Source organism: Trichechus manatus, unplaced genomic scaffold, assembly GCF_000243295.1.
Source record: "Trichechus manatus latirostris isolate Lorelei unplaced genomic scaffold, TriManLat1.0 scaffold00050, whole genome shotgun sequence".
NCBI lineage: Eukaryota > Metazoa > Chordata > Mammalia > Sirenia > Trichechidae > Trichechus > Trichechus manatus.
In genome coordinates, this window is record NW_004443986.1 from 9,807,954 (window position 1) to 9,828,297 (window position 20,344).

At 37.6% G+C, this 20,344-nt stretch overlaps 1 protein-coding gene across 6 annotated transcripts in view; it reads left to right on the forward strand.

Moving 5' to 3' along the window:
* KLHL7 (kelch like family member 7) overlaps window positions 1-15,397 on the forward strand; it is a 122,475-nt gene extending 107,078 nt beyond the window's left edge. For all 6 annotated transcript variants that reach the window (XM_023732317.1, XM_023732319.1, XM_004377446.2 and 3 more), the window contains 4 exons: window positions 4,443-4,683; window positions 7,048-7,249; window positions 10,874-10,971; window positions 13,966-15,397. In XM_023732317.1, the coding sequence (XP_023588085.1) occupies window positions 4,443-4,683; window positions 7,048-7,249; window positions 10,874-10,971; window positions 13,966-14,249 (825 nt within the window). In that variant the 3' untranslated portion in view covers window positions 14,250-15,397. The remainder of the gene's footprint in view (window positions 1-4,442; window positions 4,684-7,047; window positions 7,250-10,873; window positions 10,972-13,965) is intronic.
* Window positions 15,398-20,344: the final 4,947 nt, after the last annotated feature.

Here is a 20,344-nt window from a genome sequence, read left to right on the forward strand (position 1 = left end):
AGAAATAAGAGCCATCACACAAATAGATATATGCACACCCATGTTCATTGCAGCACTGTTCACAATAGCAAAAAGATGGAAACAACCTAGGTACCCATCAACGGACAAAAGGATAAATAAATTATGGTATATCCACACAATGGAACACTACAGAACGATAAAGAACAACGGTGAAGCCATGAAACATAACACGGAGGAAGCTCGAGGTCATTATGCTGAGTGAATTTAGTCACAGAAGGACAAATATTGTATAAGACCGCTATCATAAGAACTCAAGAAAAGGTTTAAACACAGAAGAAGACATTCTTTGTTGGTTACAAGGGTGGGGAGGGAGGGTGAGGGTTATTTACTAACTAGATAGTAGATAAGAATTATCTTAGGTAGAGGGAAAGACAGCACACACTACAGGGGAAGTCAGCACAACTGGACGAAACCAAAGCTAAGAAGTTCCCTGAATACAATCAAACACTTTGAGAGAGTAGCAGGGGTAGGGATCTGGGGACCATGCTTTCAGGGGACATCTAGGTCAATTGGCATTAGAAAGCTTATTAAGAAAATGTTTTGCATCCTACTTTGGTGAGTGGCATCTGGGGTCTTAAAAGTTTGCAAGCGGCCATCTAAGATACATCAATTGGTCCCAACCACCTGGAGTAAAGGAGAATGAAGAACACCAAAGACAAGGAAAGTATGAGCCCAAGAGACAGAAAGGGCCACATAAACCAGAGACTTCATCAGCCTGAGACCAGAAGAACTAGATGGTACTGGGCTACCACTAATGACCGCCCTGACAGGGAACATAACAGAGAGTCCCTGATGGAGCAGGAGAAAGGTGGAGTGCAGAACTCATTCTAGTAAGAAGACCAGATTTAATGGTCTGACTGAGACTGGAGGAACCCCAGAAAGCATAGCCCCCGTATTTTCTATTGGCCTAGAACTAAAACAATTTCCAAGGCCAACTCTTCAGGCAGGGATTGGACTGGACAGTGGGACATAAAGTGATACGAGGAACGTGCCTCTTAGCTCAAGTAGATCCAAGAGACTAAACAGGCAGCTTCTGTCTGGAGGTGAGATGGGAAGGCAAAGAGGGTTAGGAGCTGGTTGAATGGACATGAGGAATCGGGTGGAAAGGAGTGTGCTGTCACTCTATGGGGAGAGCAATTAGGGTCACATAACAATGTATGTATAAATTTTTGTATGGGAGACTAGCTTGAAATGTAAACTTCATTTAAACTACAACAATTAAAAATAAGTTTTAAAGTCCTGCAAATAAAAAGTATATTCAGTCGTCTTGATTATTAATATATATATTTTTTATATGTAATATATATTATTGTTTTATATATAATATATAAATTGTAATATATAAAACATATGTATAGTTTTCTTGAGGATCCATGTACGTTCAAAATTCAGATTATATAGTCAGTCTTTACTCTCAAGGAAAATACCAGGATGATGTTTTTGCCTTGAGGAATATTACAGCCCCTAACCTCAAGAAGTTTGTATTCTCCTGGGAGCAATAAAATCTGTTGCACTTCAGCTGAAAAACTATATAGAGCAAGATGTAATAGAGTTCTAAGCCTTCAGGTCTGGACTTCAGTGTGGTTGATATTCAGAAAAAGAAAATCAGGGAAGCCTACAAAAAGGCAAGGAGTCATGAGTTTGAAAAAACTATAAAATGTCTGGTGCAGACTATCACAACAGAGGCAAGAAAGGCTGACAAGGACTAAGGAAGACTGGACTTTATGCATGGATTGTCTGCATGTGCCTGTGGGTGAATATGTATGTGGGTGATGTATCAAAACTTAAATCCTTCTATCCATGTCTTTCCCAAGCTTTCCAGTTTTTTCACTTTCATGTCTTCTCATCACCTAAGCGCAGAATCTTGTATGGAATAGATACTCAATAAAACTTAACTGAATTAAATTCTGTTTTTAGGTTAACATACATATGTACTTCTCTGTCTAAAACTCTAGTGCTATTCCTCCATCTTGTTGCCAGCATAAAAACTGCATGTTCCTCCAGCTTGCGCTTAGCCTAGGAGTGCAGGGAGCCCTGAGTAACTTTCCCTGCCACATAAGCCTCAGGTTGGAAGTGGTTCCATCACTAGGGTAAGACCACGACATTCATACCCACTGAGCTAACAGGCCTGACTTCCCATCTTTTTTCTCTTCTCTCCTTGCTTCCTAGATTACACGCTTTGCCTTCTAGGCTGTATAACCAGTTAGCAAAAGACAAACATCAAATCACCTTCTCAGTACTCTACTTTGTGTGAGGGGTAGATTGAGGGAATTAGGTAGACCTCTGAGGCAGGAAAAAAATAGTCATCTCCCTCTTTCCCCCTACTCCCACAGACGCAACAGCCAATACCAGATATGGTTAAACAAAGGTGTATTTAAATGAGTCCAAATGTAAAACATTAAATTTTAGCAGAAATGAAGTCTATTTTGCACTCTAGATAGGAATTCTTGCAAAGAACATTTTACTTCTCTGTCTACAAGATTAGGCAGTATATTGTAATTTAGTGTTTATCAAGCTTAGTAGTGTCTGACATGTACAGTAACTATGGACAATGTTTGGAGAATTGGAAAAAATAAAAAAGGTTTTCTAGTAATTGCAAGTAGATAGAATCATTTCCTATTCCTGTATAGCGTATCTCACACACATGCGTGCATATATCCAGGCTTATCGTTTTTTCCCTTGGCCTTATGTTTCTCAGAGAGCAATTTAATTCTTAAATCTAAAGCATAACCAAGCCCTCTATGACAGGTACACATGAGCACCTATTCGCTACCCTAACCTCGGAGTAGTATGAGAAAGAACTATTACTGTTACTGAGTTCTTCAGAATTATTTCATTCTTTGGAGACTCATGCCCTAGCACCTAAATCTTTAAGGACATCTGGCTAAAAGGAAAGGTTGGGTTTTTTTTTTTAATTCCAGCCCCTACGTGGCATTTATTTTTAATTTGAAGAGTAACAGGTCTTTGAGATCATTTAAGAATATATGAGCAGCTTTCTCATAAAATTAAGGAAGACCAGAGAAAGATAATTTTCTCAAGGATATCTTTAGAAATTATGGAGAGGCTCCCATATTGCTCTCTAATAATAAATAAATAAATTGGGTGTGAGAGTGGCAAGGCTTGAGGTTCACTAGGTTAATAATGTGCATTATTAATGAAATTGTGTTTCTCTGGTACTGAAGTTGGTCAGATAGCAATTATGAGTTCTAAGAGAACAAGTAAAAAATATTTTTCCCAATTTTAAATGTCCATTGTGTAAAACTGAAGCCTCAGAAGATATTACCTTGTAGTTTCACGTGCCTACCAATAGGCATACCACTGAGTAACCCAGGAGGACACATAGGTCCTAGTTTGAGAAGAAAGGTCCTAAGGGATTAAGGCTGTGTTTTCCTGGTCACCTAAAAAGCAGAATGTGCATCATCATCAGGAGACAAGATATAATGGGGCTCATTTGGGGTAAATGAAAGGAATGACAACTTGTCCTAAGAGACCATCCCTTAATGTTCTAGTGATCTAACTGGATGGATGCCTAATACTAGCCCGATAGGTATCAGTCAAATTTTCCCTGAGGGTACTTGTTAATAATTTCACACACTGCTTTGTTTGGTGAAATTGGGAATTGTTTAAATTCCTGTCTGACTCTATTTTCAGCAGCATTCAGAAAGCAGCAGAAACACTATAGCTTTCATTCTCAAAAATGAGTCTAAGATACTATAACTTTGGGAGTAGTCCCCTGTATGCATACACCTGGAAGAAGGGTACCGGTGTCCTTGATGCCATCAAACACAGTGAGGGGACAGATCGGTGCTGTGAATATCTCTTATTGTGGAAGAATGAGCCTAAAGTGAGTATCCAGAACACTCATAACAGATGACTTAACTGAATATTAGAGGAAATTAATACCTCACAGAAGTCTACAAAACACTTTCTTATATGTTCATGTTTTCATCTTTAGACATCAGCAGGATAATGACAGTTTGAGCTTCATGTTATCTAGTAATTCCTTATATCATTATATGCATCTGACAGGGAGGAGATGTAGATAGTTACATTTGAAAAAGAAGCTTTTAGAAAAAATAAATAACAAAATTACTTACTTTAGAACGTTCTCGTATTATCGTCAATAACAGAAAGAGTAGAAGACAGGTGATCATATATACAAATGTATTTAAGTTCATTTTAAAGCCAGATAGGACCCACAGCAGTTGCATTTCTCCCTTATGCCCTCTGCCCCAATTAACCAACATTCTGAAGAAATCACATGATATAAATTAGGTAATAGCCTCAAGCCAATGTTTTTAAGAGTACTCTAGAAAATTAACACTTTCTTGTATTTTGTGTTTTCTTGATTACATCTTTGCTTTGTCTTTTTCAATTATATTTTTCCCTTACTGAAAGCTTCCCGTCCTTTCCTGTTACAGGATTATAGCTGGACAGACATCCGCTGCCCCTTTGAAAAACGAAGAGATGCAGCATGCGTGTTCTGGGACAATGTAGTGTACATTTTAGGTGGTTCTCAGCTTTTCCCAATAAAACGAATGGACTGCTATAATGTAGTGAAGGATAGCTGGTATTCCAAACTGGGCCCTCCAACACCTCGAGATAGCCTTGCTGCTTGTGCCGCAGAAGGCAAAATTTATACATCTGGAGGTTCAGAAGTAGGTAAGGACTTCTTCAGTATTTTTGTTTTGGGGAAGTGTTTTAAAGCCAAGTATCTTGGCTCTCATATGGAAGTAGACAGTTGCTGTTATCTATCCAGATACTTTTTGACCTAACTTAAATGCATGTCTGTCACATTTTAAAGCCCATTACCTGACTCCTTTATAAATCAGTAGTTTGTAAGGATTTCAACTTCCTAGTTTATGTTAATTGTCCATTTTTCATGATGATGAAACATTATTTGGCGCCATCTGAATTTTAGTTTGAGATTGAGTATTTTGGATACATAATACAGTGAAACTGCGAGAGCCAGAACACAACAGGATCACAAGTTTTCCACCTTTTACAGGGTACAGTCTTACCACTTTTCTATCACTCATTTTAGTGGAAAACATTTGAGTTTTCCTTCTCTGACAGCTCTCTGCCTTACACAGGTTCTGGCTTTCGCAGATTTTACTGTATTTGGTTTAAAGATTTCAGAGTCTGGCTTACTAATAGACCCTTTAGGAACTCTTTACTACATTCAAGCCTTTAAAGTATGTCTTATTTATCCTTTCTTTGTATCAGAAGAAAGTAAGAATGATCTTTTTTCTTTTGCTTTACTCTTTAACTCTTTAATCCAGTGAGTAGCAGTGGTATTTTATACTTACTGATCAGAGCTGGTTGTGGGGTGTAAAAACCTTTCTCGCTGATGGATAATTTATTAAGTGTCCCTTGGTGATTTTTTTTTTTTAAATTAATACTCTAGGTGCAGACTAGACACATAATAGCTTTTATATGCTTTCATCTTTTCAAGTAATTTCTTTAGCTAAATAATGGGCTTATAAAGAAAATTAGGAAGACCAAGTAAACTTAAGATGTGGAATTTAAATACTAATTAAGTCTCTTTATTTTTCTTTGATGATTTTTATATTAGCCCAAAATGTTTAAGTTTTGGTCAGCATGTTTATCTGTTTTAAGTTTTTACCCTTTACTACATGCCAAATAAATACAAGAAAAATTATGATATCCTAAGTGTGACTTGAGAAGATGGCCTTCTTAATACAGCATATTTCAAATACAGTGTATCCTGAAGGTGATAGAAAGTAACCACTCTGTGGTGTAGTAAATAACTTTATTTCTTCAGTGTTTACTCAGTCATTTTTTTTATTTAAATAGGAGGGTGTATATAGATATAGATAGATGTCTGCTAAATACTGTGTAATTTTCCCTTAGTGTCAAACAACTAAATCAACTAGATTGGAAGTTTAAGAAGTTACAGTCATTTTTGTTCATGACTGTTAATTCTATTTCTTATTTTCTTATCTTTGCTTCTCATAAACCTGGGTTGTGATGAAGAATTATAAGGGTTTTGTTTTTTATTTTCTAATGCTTTGGCATTTGCAAAGCCCAGCAGAGTGGGAAGTGCAAAATAGTTGGGTGAAAGTCAAACTTCTTTTTCCTTGGGAAGGACAAAAGCACTTGATCAGTAATAGTATCATTTCTAAAATCGTTATGGAACTCCTACAATGTACAAAAGTTGCAAAACAGGAGGAATAGATGTTTTGTCTTTAGAACTTATAATTTAAATACACCAGACACGTACAGCAACACTTTGAGGGTATACGCAGGAAAGGACCAGCCTGTGACTTCAGGGTTTACCCAGATAGCCACTGAGGAGTTAAGTAGTTTTATTAATGGTACAGTAGCTGTTATAGACTATTAACTGATAAGCCTTAGAACATTATTAGATAGTTTTCAGATTTTAAGATGTAGATTTGCCAGCTATAAATAGCTATGCTTTTTACTCCAAATAAACATTTAACGTTTGGATATAAAGTTGGGTATAATGCACCACTGGGCTTGAAGACATATATTTCTTATTTAATTTCTCTTTTGAAATCAAAGAAATTTCTTATTCTAAAGTTTAGTTACTAGTAAATAAGTCTTTCCAGTAGATCCTTCTTTGAATATTTTTCAGGATCTATACAAATGGGATTAGCTTTTTCTTTGTAAGTGAAAGGTAAGAATGTTTACATTTTGAAAAACTACTCGTGCATTTTTTTTTTTTTTTTGCTATTGTTGATTGAGTATAAAACTGATTAAAACTAAAAACTAAACCCGTTGCCATCGAGTCAGTTCCGACAGAGTAGAACTGCCCCATAGGGTTTCCAAGGAGCAGCTGGTGGATTCGAACTGCCAGCCTTTTGGTTAGCAGCCAAATGCTTAACCACCAGGGCCCCAGAAAACTGATTATACAACCCTAAATCCTTCCCTCCCACAACTGATGAGTCAGCTCTATAGTCACTTGGTTCCAAACCCCACCCCACCCCCTACCTTCATACACACACACAAAGTTAAGCAAAATGGGGCCCTTTTCTTTTACAGGAAACTCCGCTCTGTATTTATTTGAATGCTATGATACAAGAACTGAGAGCTGGCACACGAAGCCCAGCATGCTGACTCAGCGCTGCAGCCACGGGATGGTGGAAGCCAATGGCCTGATCTATGTTTGTGGTGGAAGTTTAGGGAACAATGTTTCAGGGAGAGTGCTGAATTCCTGTGAAGTTTATGATCCCGCCACAGAAACGTATGTATCAATTTAAAACTCTTACTTCACAGTTAATTGTATTCCTTAAGCTCAGTGGAAGGGGATGTCAAAAGGCAGGAGGAACTGAGAATGTACATATACTTTTGAATATGCTAAGGTCAGTGGTGTGTTTACAGCCTGGACCCCCACAGCGGTGGGTGCTTCCTGTATACATTAACTGTCCTGACCTTACATCCCACGAGAGCCCTTCTCTTTCTGGTCTTTATCCGGCAGTAAGTGCCATGAGTGAGACAAGTCTGATGGATTCATCAAACACATAAAATGTTTTTGTTTGAGAGGCCAGGAAATGTAGGGAAGGAAGGGGGGTGAGGGAGGGACAACCTTACGATCAGTACTAAATTTGCCCTTAAGTAGGAGTATTAAACTTATTGGTTCGTGACATTACTAAATCATGCCCCTACGTATAATGTCTTTTTGTGTTCATACTTACTAAAGTGTATTTGCTTTCATATTCTTGAATCAACTGGGAAGGAAATAACTGCTTTTAAAAAGACAAAATGCTAAAGAAAGCAATGGTGAGCCAAGTTTTCTGACCTTATAGTTAATGATGGACCCTATTCAGTATAGCCAAGAAATGTACAAAGCATTGAATAATGGTTACGGTGGTAAGTGCAGTGACACTAACCTAATGAGGAAATTGACATGATGATATTCCTTTTGTTGATGTTCAGAAACATCCAAAGAGCTTTGAGAAAAAAAGTCAGTTGCTCATGTGACTGGATTGCCCATTGTTTTTCTTTTACCAGAACAAGTTACTTAAATGTTATGGGAAAGAGTTGCACCAAAACTCTTGTGCTTAAGTTTTATGTTTACAAAATATTACCAGACTAAGAAACATAGAAGTCTTTAACTCTAGCTATTGCTTTTTAAAAATTAAGAGATGAGAAATTGATTATGAAATATGATCAGTCATGTGCATTTATCTATTTATGCTTCTCACCTACTTTAAATGGATTTAAGGGACATAATAGTTCCTTTCCCAAGCAAAAGCGCAGTTACAACTGTTCTTTTCTCATTTTTTGCTCAAATGGTTATCAGTGTAAGGAATAGATGTAAAAGCAACTTATCCTTTGAAACTTATGCTAAAATATTGAGACTTCGGTAATCCACCTCATCTTGTCCCAAACCAAAGAGAATGTGTGTGTATATACTAGATGTCTTCCCTCTTGTATCAGCTGCTACCTTTCTCCCGTAAACACTGTGTTCAAAAAATGATACAGCATACTAATTGGAAAACTGCAGTCTGATTCATCCTGCTGCCTAATTACTTCTTCATTTCTAAAAAATTTCTTAAAGTGGAACCTATTGCAGTATAAACTTCAGGGTTCTAGTTTTTGAGATCTTTTTTCAGGCAATATCAGTGTAAATAAAAAAGAATAAGGGAATTTGGCAGCCTCAACATTTTTTAAAACTAGGTGAATATATTCTGCTTAGCGAGTATTTAAAAACTTACATAGCTTAGTATTTCTTTCGTGTATATTGAGCTTATGTGTTAAGTTTGAATTCTCTGTGTTCTCTTCAGTGCCCTTAAATTTTCATAAATGAAAAGCTAATGTGAACTATCAAATTGTAAAAATGAAAAATAACTTATATACTGCTACAGTTTTCTTTCTGAATGTTATCTGACCATCTAAGTTACTTTTTATAAGAATTATTCTTTCCAATTTTTGGCATTTTTCTTACATGTTTTATAACTTAAACCTACGAAAAATGGCACATTTTAAGAAGTCAGACCTTTAAGAGAAGCTTCTAAACGCTGAACTTCAGGATGGAGAGAGCAGAGCAGGGGCCTAGCAGGTGCTCTGCATGTGAAGTAGAGGAAGTATATTTTGTGAAACTTCCTTATTTGTAAACTTTCAGGAAATGTGGATAGACAGAAAAACATGCATTCACTGACTTTTTCTTCACTTTACATTGTGGACATATTTGAAGAAGAAAAAACCAAACCATACCTGTTGCCGTTGAGTCAATTCCAACTCATAGCAACCCTATAGAACAGAGTAGAACTGCCCCATACAGTTTCCAAGGAGTACCTGGTGGATTCGAACTGCAAACCTTTTGGTTGGCAGCGGTAGCTCTTAACCACTACGCCACCAGGGTGTCCGACTGAAGAAGAAAGAGGTATGTAAATTGAATTCTTCTAAGTCAAATGCAGTGTTCAGTGCACTATGGAAGCTCACTGTGCACAGAGGCAGTGGAGCCCTCGTCCTGGCTGTCCCACTTCCCAGCTGAAGACTGCCCATTTCCCCTGGATGAGCATGTCTTTATCCTGAAAACAGCAGCGCCTGCCCACCTCACCCCATGGAGTGCTCCGAAAATGAGAGTGGCTTCTCTCAAACCATTTTTAAAACAAAAAGCAATACATAAACTTCTGAGGTTCATCCTTCAGCCAACGATTAGACAGGATAGAACAAAACGAGACTAAATGGGTACACCAGCCCAGGGGCAAGGACAAGAAGGCAGGAGGGGACAGGAAAGCTGGTAATGGGGAAGCCAAGGTCAAGAAGATAAGGGTGTTGGCACGCCGTGGGGTTGGCAACCAATGTCACAAAACAATACGTGTATTAATTGTTCAATGAGAAACTAATTTGCTTTGTAAACCTTCATCTGAAGCACAATAAAAAAAGCAATACATAAATATAAAACAATGTAAAATTGTTAATTGTTAATGTTTTCAGAGTTAATAATCATGTTCCAATTTATGTTTGAGAAAGTTAAATTTATCAACTTTTTTTAAAGAAGAGACATAAATAACTGTTTAAGAAAGTTACATTTATGCCAAGTTTCCCTTTTGTTGTTGGTGGTGGTAGTTTATTTTAGCTGTTAAGAGCCCAAACCTGTGCGCCACCTTCACAGTCAGAAATACCAATTGTGTGTATGGGAGCATACACAGAGGAAGGGATTGAATCTCATACCAAAAAAATAACTAAATACAGTTGTCTGTATATGTGTATGAAGCTGGCACCTGTGAATTAGCATCTTTCAACAGTTGTGTCTACATGTATATTCTCAATCTCATTATTTATAATAGTGGCTATAAATACAACATGCTAATAAATAGTTAAACTTGACAGAATTATGGAGTGTACTTTTGTTACCAGAGCTACCTGAAGTCCCAATGTAGATATGAGGCTAGATGTGTGAATAATAACAAATATTACTAATTTGCTGGAGGCTTGTGGTAAGTTAGTGTCTTACTAACGTGTACGTAAACATTAATTAAAAACGTGGCAGAATAAGTGCTTTATATTCTCTAAGTATCTTCTTTTTTGTTCGTATTTTACAAGTTATTGTGAACCACGGGATATAGATTTCTTCCTAAGGCATGTTAATTATCTGCAGATATCCTCTACTTCTCATGTCCTCTCATATCCTGAGTTGAAAGGAATAAAATCCCTATTTACCCCATCTACAAATAATCACTGTCAAACTTTGGTTTCCTGACCTTCTAGCCATTTTTCTGTGCATGTGTGTTTGTGTGTATGTACACATATGAGTGGTAAACGAGCACTTCATTGGGATAACAGACTCTTCTAATAAATGAGTATAAGAGTCCGTTTACTTCCTGTGAGCAAGCACACTAAAATACTTTAATTTTTTCAGGTGGACTGAACTGTGTCCAATGATTGAGGCCAGGAAGAATCATGGACTGGTATTTGTAAAGGACAAGATATTTGCTGTGGGAGGTCAGAATGGTTTAGGTATGTGATATTAATTCACTGTTCAACTTTCCCAGTGAGTCTGCTGATACTTCCTTATCTCAAATTATGAAGCATTTCTTAAAATCTAGAGGCAGATATTTACCGCATACATCATTATATTTTTTATACTTTCTGGAAACTAGTATATTTTATGAAACACTGCAGGACATTTAACATCCTTGTGCATGAAATGTCAGTAATGGCCCCCAGGCATTGTGACAATCTCAGACGGCTCTCACACATTTCTAGATACCCCCTGGGAGATGGTATCATAATAGCTTAAGAACTGTTGACCAGTAAAACAATTGAATTTACACCTTTCAAATTTTTTTAAATGCAAATAGACAAGAATTATCTTAGGTGAAGGGAAGTACAGCACATACTACTTGGGAAGTCAGCACAACTGGACTAAACCAAAGCTAAGAAGTTTCCTCAATACAACCAAACACTTCAAGGGACAGAGTAGCAGGTGCGGGGGTCTGGGGACCATGGTTTCAGGGGACATCTAGGTCAATTGGCATAACAAAGCTTATTAAGAAAATGTTCTGCATCCCACTTTGGTGAGTGGCATCTAGGGTCTTAAAAGCTAATGAGCGGCCATCTAAGATGCATCAGTTGGTCCCAACCACGTGGAATAAGGAGAATGAAGAACACCAAAGACACAAGGAAAGTATTAGCCCAAGAGACAGAAAGGGCCATATAAACCAGAGACTCCCATCAGCCTGAGACCAGAAGAACTAGATGGTGCCCTGCTACCACCAATGACTGCCCTGACAGGGAACACAACAGAGAGTCCCTGATGGTGCAGGAAAAAAGTGGGGTTCAGAACTCAAATTCTGGTAAAAAAAGACCAGACTTAATGGCTTGATTGAGACTGGAGGAACCCCAGAAGACATGGCCCCTGGACTCTCTGTTAGCCCAAAATTAAAACCATTCCTGAGATCAACTCTTCAGACAAAGATTAGACTGGACTGTGGAACATAAAATGATACTCGTGAAGAGTGTGCTTCTTAGCTCAAGCAGATACATGAGACTAAAGGGGCAGCTCCTGTCCAGAGGCGAGATGAGAAGGCAGAGAGGGTCAGGAGCTGGTTGAATGGACACGGGAAATCCGAGGTAGAAAGAAAGAGTGTGCTGTCACAGTATAGGGAGAGCAACTAGGGTCACAAAACAAAGTATGTATAAATTTTTGTATGAGAGACTAACTTGAATTGTAAACTTTCACTTAAAGCACAACAGTTTAAAAAAAAAATTTTAAATACAGGTTTGAGGATTTATATTCTGGCACTGAATGGCAAAGTTTCTTAAATATTTTTAAACATTGCATTAAAACATTCCTTTTTTTTTTTTTTTAATACAAAAATTTATACACACATTGTTATGTGACCCTAATTGCTCTCCCCATACTGTGACAGCACACTCCTCCTTTCCACCCCTGATTCCCTGATTCCCCGTGTCGATTCAACCAGCTCCTTACCCTCTCTGCCTTCTCATCTCACCTCTGGACAGAAGCTGCCCATTTAGTCTCTTTTATCTACTTGAGCTAACAGGCACACTCCTCACGAGTATCACTTTATGTCCCACAGTCCAGTCCAATCCCTGTCTGAAGAGTTGGCCTTGGAAATTGTTTTAGTTCTGGACCAACAGAGAAAACGGGGCCATGCTTTCCGGGGTTCCTCCAGTCTCAGTCAGACCATTGAGTCTGGTCTTCTTAGTAGAATTTGAGTTCTGCACCTAACCTTTCTCCTGCTCCATCAGGGACTCTCTGTTGTGTTCCCTGTCAGGGCAGTCATTGGTGGTAGCCCAGCACCGTCTAGTTCTTCTGGTCTCAGGCTGATGAAGTCTCTGGTTTATGTGGCCCTTTCTGTCTCTTGGGCTAATACGTACCTTGTATCCTTGGTGTTCTTCATTCTCCTTTACTCCAGGTGGTTGGGACCAATTGATGCATCTTAGATGGCAGCTTGCAAGCTTTTAAGACCCCAGACGCCACTCAGGCGAAGTAGGATGCAGAACATTTTCTTAATAAGCTTTGTTATGCCAATTGACCTAGATGTCCCCTGAAAGCATGGTCCCCAGACCCCTACCCCTGCTACTCTGTCTCTCAAAGTGTTTGATTGTATTGAGGAAACTTCTTAGCTTCGGTTTCGTCCAGTTGTGCTGACCCCCCGGTAGTGTGTGCTGTCCTTCCCTTCACCTAAGATAATTCTTATCTACACTCTAGTTAGTAGATAACCCTCACCCTCCCTCCCCACCCTCGTAACCATCAAAGAATGTTTTCTTCTGTGTTTAAACCTTTTCTTGAGTTCTTATAATAGTGGTCTTATACAATATTTGTCCGTTTGTGACTGACTAAATTCACTCAGCATAATGCCCTCCAGATTCCTCCATGTTATAAGAAAAACATTCCTACTTTTAAGTGAGTAAATTTGACCTCTTTATTGTCTTAATAGTATGCTGAAAAATCTTAGTAATTGTCTTAAGTAATGGGGAATCGAGACTCAATCTAGAGATAGTCCACAAACTTCATTTTATCCAGTACCTTTAAGCATTACTTTAAGTACAACAAAGAAATAACTTCTTTCCCTTCTCCTGTCCCCATCCATTGCTATTTTCTATAAACTACTGAAAGATAAGTGGTAGAAGGAAGTAGACATTTGAATAATTATAATCAAAGTTAATCAGTGAGAAAAAACCACTGATCAGTTTACTTTTTGATTTTCCAGAATAGATAGAACATTTTTCATTTTCTACAATAAATATCAATATTTATGATTCTATAACAAAAAATTGATACTGTATTGAAGAATAGTAAAATGTTAATGGTAGGATTTAGGTACTGGGCATGTGGGCATTCATCATAAACTTCTTACAACTTTTCTGTGTGTTTGAAATTTTTCAAATAAAATGTTGGGAAAGTACAAAATATATTCCTTTAAGAGATCTTCATAGAATTGTCCTTATAATTTTGGCTCATCTTGTTTTATTCTTTTGAAGGTGGTCTGGACAATGTGGAGTATTACGATATTAAATTAAATGAATGGAAGATGGTCTCACCAATGCCCTGGAAGGGTGTAACAGTGAAATGTGCAGCAGTTGGCTCTATAGTTTATGTCTTGGCTGGTTTTCAAGGTGTAGGCCGTTTAGGACACATCCTTGAATATAATACTGAAACAGACAAATGGGTCGCCAACTCCAAAGTCCGTGCTTTTCCAGTAACAAGTTGTTTAATTTGTGTTGTTGATACTTGTGGAGCAAACGAAGAGACCCTTGAAACATGAAAAATGAATGGACTTCAAGACTCATCAAAGATTCAAAAATGTGGCCGCCAGTGCTTTGTTTCAAGATTTTGGTTACAAGGTTTTGGTTTGCAGTTTTGTTTTTTTAAAGAAAGTTTTAAGTAAAATAAGATCCCTGTAAAATAAATATTTCTTTTATATGGTTTCCTTACTTGAATAGAAGACCCTTTTTTAGCTGGCCACATAGCCAGGAACATATCTAGCAAGAGAACTTGAAAAATTATCAGCATTTGGTGAAAATATGAATTCTTGAATGAGTTTCATGTTTGTAACTATGATTATGGCAGATTAGGGGATTGGCTCATCAGTGAAGCAGCCTCATCTTAGCTCTTGATTCTATTTTCATACATCATAGAAGTGCTATGTAGTTTGGTCTGTTGTTTCTGTTCAGTCAAGAACTAAGGAATAGTATAAATTGCAAGTCAAGACAGGCAACTCTAGTGGAGCAGCTTATTAGTCTCACATAATCTTGCTTGTCTTCAGATGCTTCATTTAGTGCCAAATGTATTTCATTTAAAAGTAAGCCCAGAGGGTGTTAAGGCACACACACACATACACACACACTCAGAAAACTTCATAAACAGATTCTTGGAATTAAAAATGTACCCAACTTCTCATGAAATATATTCAGTCTAATTAAATATATACTTTCTTTTTAACACAAACTGTCCAGTTCAGCACTCATCATTAATTTATTTCACTTTTACCCAGTGGTTAAAAAAGGATTCTGCTTCTTCAGTCCTTACTGTTAAATAAAATCAAATCCTGATAAGAATTAATAACTAGCAAAAGATAAAGCTATTTACAATAAATTTCTAGATCACTACAGTAGCACTGAGAGTTGTACCATAATATCAGTGTTGGCTTTGAGCTTGTTAAGGATTAAAAAGATATATGATTTTTTTTCCTTAGCAGGACACATCAAATATATATATTCAACCCAGTGATCTCTAAAAGTTTTGTAGAAATTACAGTTATAAATATGTGGTCAGTGTATCTTTTACAAACCCAACTACTCGTGTCTTTTTTAGTAATGTTTTGCCCTTTACACTGTGTATGGAATGAGCCATGTAAAGCTGTCACCGTCATTATTTTTAATCTGATAATATTAAATATTTTGTAACTTAAAATAGACTGTTCAGTTTTATTCATTCCTTGTTTTAAATGTGTTAGTAATGGTTATTTTTAAAATCCATGAAGCAGTGTTTCTATTTTAATTTTCTTTGTGTTCTTTATATGGGTTTATAAGTTTTGATCCCTAAAAAAATTTTAAATAAAAAGGAATTAGAGAAAGCCTAATGATGGGTATATTTATATTTATGTAGGGTTTCTTTTATGTATATAAGAAATTTATTGAGATATAACTCAGATACAGTTCACTCATTTAAAATGTACCATTCAGTGGTTTAGTATGTTAACAGAGTTATGCAACATTACCACAATCAGTTTTAGAACATTCTCATCATCCCAAAGAGAAACCCCATACCCAATAGCAGTCACGCTGCAATTTCCTCCAAACCCCACCCCCTGGCCCTAGGCTCAAGAGTATTCTATACTTTGTCTCTGTGGATTTGCCTGTTCTGGACATTCTTATGTAGGATTTTGAACATAGCACTCTATTGACAAATGTGGCAAGTTTAATTTTTTTTTTAAGAGAAGAATATCCATTTATAATATACAGTATGCCTATATTATGTAATTTGTAAACTACAATGTGGAATATGCAGCATTGTTTGAGATACTTGAAATACAGTAGTAGCCTTTTTTTTCAGGCTGTGCAACTGACTAGAACACATTATAGTAAGTGTGTAGACAGGTGTAATGCAGGTTACAATAAATTTTTTTTCTTAGTAATTTTTATCATAAGTCCTAATTAGTGTCTGTTTTCTGCTTGGAAATGTTCTACGAGATTATCAATGCCAGGATAATGAGTAAAAGTGCAATATATTGACGTATTTATTACCTTTTTTTCTTTTTTTCTCATACAAAAATTTATACATACATTGTTATGTGACCCTAATTGCTCTCCCCATACTGTGACAGCACACTCCTCCTCTCCACCCCTGAATCCCCATGTCCATTCAACCAGCTCCTAACCCTCTCTGCCTTCCCATCTCACCTCTGGACAGAAGCTGCCCATTTAGTCTCTTGGATCTACTTGAGTTAAGAGGCACACTCCTCACGAGTATCACTTTATGTCCCATAGTCCAGTTTATTACCTTTTTTTCAATAATACTTATATAAAGTATCTACATTTTTGGTAAACATTTGATATGTTAATGTTATATCCACTATTTGTACGACAGCAACTTAGTTTATACTTTGAAAATCATGAACATAAAAGTTTTAGCATCTTGAAAAAATTATTGCTGTAAAAGACAGTACTTAACTACAATTGTGTGACTATATGGCCTAACTTTCAAAAACTTGACATGTAAAAAGCCTCATGAAGAATTTTGTGAATTTTGAGATTATAGTATTACTAAAAGAAATCAAAATGCATCATTTAATAAACAATTCAGACAGTTTATACTCCTTTTACCTTAATACTATTAACAGCAAAAATCCTGGATTTGCTGCATAGGCCATAGAAAAGGAGATATTTGGAAGAAAATTTGCCTTTTAAGGGTACTATTAACAGTTCCGCTACTATTCATAAGGTTTTCACTGGCTAATTCTTCTCAGAAGTAGACTGCCGGGTGCTTCTTCCTAGTCTGTCTTAGTCTGGAAGTTCAGCTGAAACCTGTCCGCCATGGGCTACCCTGCTTCTATCTGAATACTGGTGGCATAGCTTCCAGCATCACAGCAACACAGAAGCCCCCACAGTAGAACAAACCGACAGATGGGTTTCGTTCTGTTCATAGGGTCGCTGATTCAACGGCACCTAACAACAACTATTAGCAGAAAGAAGCTCTGGTAATGCAATGGTTAAGCACTCTGCTGCTGACCAAAAGGTCAGGAGTTCCAACCTACCAGCTGCTCCAGTGAAGAAAGATTTGGCGGTCTGCTTCTGTAAAAATTTCCAGCCTTGGAAACACTATGAGGCAGTTCTCCTCTGTCCTATAGGTTCCTTGTAAGTTGGAATCCACTGGATGGCAATGGGTGACAACAATTAACATATCAAAGACTTGAGAAAACTCAATCCAGTCTGATGTTGCCACCAAACCAGCTCTCACTCCCACTGCTGTGGAGTCAATTCTGACTCATAGCAATCCTTTAGGACAGAGTAGAACTGCCCCATAGGGTTTCCAAAGCTGTCATCTTTGCAGAAGCAGCCTGCCACATCTTTCTCCCACCAAGTGGCTGGTGGGTTGGAACCACTGACCTGTCAGTTAGCAGCCCAGCGCTTAACCACTGTACCACCAGGGCTCCTTCAGCTCTCACTAAATCCCAATAATTTGGTAATATTAAAGGACGCTTTTTAGGCTTCATCACTTAACACTTGACAAGTCCTTCAAGGAACTTTCTTCCTCTTTACAGTTGCCTCAAAGGACTCCAAAAGTCTTGCGTCCATTTTTTATCTTCCTAACTTTTCTCCTTTCCAATCTGAGTCAAACTACTTTGGAAATAAAAAAAAATAAAAATAGTCTGTGCTGGTAAATTGTCTGAAATGTTAGCCTTACTAACTAGAAAGCTTTGTGTTTTCCCGAGCAATTAAGGCCCCCTCATAAGAAGATGTAAAATGGGGTTCAAGATCAAGTCCATTCAAATCTTGCACGTGGCTTCCCTGACTTTCTTTTCCAACCCTCTATTGGATTTATTTCCATTACTGTATGTTTAATTTCCAAGAGCGCTCTCTGTTTATGATTGCTCTTTTTTATAGTATGCTCTCGCTTCATGTTATCCTCACTGAGGATATTTTTGTTTCTTTAGCATTTTTATACTTTTGGTGTTATTTCTGTTTCCTATGACTTCTTTTTCTGTTTGTTTGCTTTGCTTTTTCCTGTTGGAGTCTTTCCACAAATACCTGGTTCCTAGCCATGCATTTCAGTTTAAAATGAGACATTTAAAAGCTGATGGTATTTTTTGTGTACAAATAATTTACTGTGTGGATAATAATTTATGGTGAAAAAAACCTCACCATATAATAAGGGAATGGCCAGCTATTTTTGTCAGAGACCTATAGGAAATCCATAGGTAGTTTTCTGGGGTGTTTTTTTTCCCAGAAAGTGATCTTCCAATTTCCTGCCCCTTAAAAGGAGGTTACTGTAAGCCTGGATTCCTGGAGTTCAGGCACAGGACACTATCTCGTCATTCAATAAGCAGATCTTCACTCAGTTCCTCTTTTGTCAGTACCATAACTTGTCCTCTCTACCTGATGTCCTGGAGGCTGAAGCCTCTCCTTCCATTTTTTCAAGAATTAAGCCTATCTCCTGTCAGGTAGGGACAGTCAGCTGCCTCACTGGGTGGGTTTATGGAGCTAGGTTCTACCTGCACCTTATATATTTTCAAACCACCCTTCTGTGGTTCCTGGTGGCTCTTACTTCCTGAGGCTTCTCAGGCTTCTCTGGGGACATCTGTGTCCACCTCACAGGAATATAATTTGATCTTCCTCTCTGCTAAGTAGTTTACAACTTTCATGTTCTTTCAGTCTTCATAAATTGTAGTTCAGAGCAGTGGATATCTTACTATAATCAAAGATGATGTTTTTTATTTTCACAGTTGTATCAAGAAGGCTGTCAACAGGAAAGGGAGGCAGAAGTATTTTTACTCTGTTATAAAACCAGAAATTTCCTTCCTGTAACACCACTCTCCTGATTTCCACCTACTACTCATATACCAAGGAGCCCTGGTGGTACAGTGGCTGCTAACTGAAAGGTCAGCGGTTCAAACCCACCAGCGGCTCCGTGGGAGAAAGATGTGGCAGTCTGCTTCCATAAAGATTTACAGCCTTGGAAAGCCTATGGGACAGTTCTACCCTATCCTATAGGGTCACTATGAGTTGCAGTTGACTGGGGCAATAGGTACTCATATATCTAATCACTGTACGTTCTGCAAGCCTTAGCCCTAGGCTCTTATCTCTCACACTCAGTACTCCACCTAGACAATCTCAACCAGGAGTCTTGCCTACCTCTCTACCCTCACCGAGCACCATGATCACCCTCACTAAGTTTCAGCCACTCTTGTTATTTAGTTCTCTGATCCCAGCAAGTCCTCACACACATTGGCATCTGCATGGAGGAGGAGCCAGTGGCAACGATGAGATATATTGGTTAATATAAAAAGATTGATCAAATAAAGAAATATATTAAGGATAGTGGGAGGCAGGTTTCTCACTATTAAACAAGGGAGTTATAAACATAACATGAATCTTATGATATTGGATTGGAATTTGAGGTTATCAATGTGAACTCACAGTCATATCTATATATGTAAATGTGTATGTATGTATGTATATACGTTCATACTTACGCTCTCTAGCAATGTTCATAAAAGTGCAAAAATATCCCAGTAACAATGAGCACACTTAAGAGCCAAGATCTTGGCCTCTAAGTATCACCAAAAGGAATCAGGGTTCTTTGGAAAAATGGCTAATTCCAGGACTGGAGCATCTCTTTTGGGCCAGAAAGTAAAGAAATACTCTTAAGAATCATGGGGATGTAGCAAAAGAAAAAGGAACCAGCTTAAAAGGGTGCCCACTGGCCAAATTGGGGACAAAGTGAGCATCAAAACAAATGATAACAATGGATTATAACCCGTTGATTAAAACTGGAAGCTATGAGCCCGTACTGATATGAATAAATAAATGAATAAAATTTTTATGAAGAGATTTTTATATAGTTTCAAAGTATCTCCCCACAAAATACTTATAAATAACAGAGGGAAAAAGTAACATTACAATGGAGAAGCTTGACAGACAACACCTTAATCAGATGCTCAAAGTAAACATTAAAAGTAATAAGCAATCCTACTCCTAGGAATATGTCCTAGAGAAATAAGAGCCATAACACAAATAGACATAAGCACAGCTATGTTCATTGCAGCAGCATTCAGGATAGCAAAAAGATGGAAACAACCTAGGTGCCCATCAACAGATGGATGGATGAACAAACTATGGTACGTACACACAATGGAAT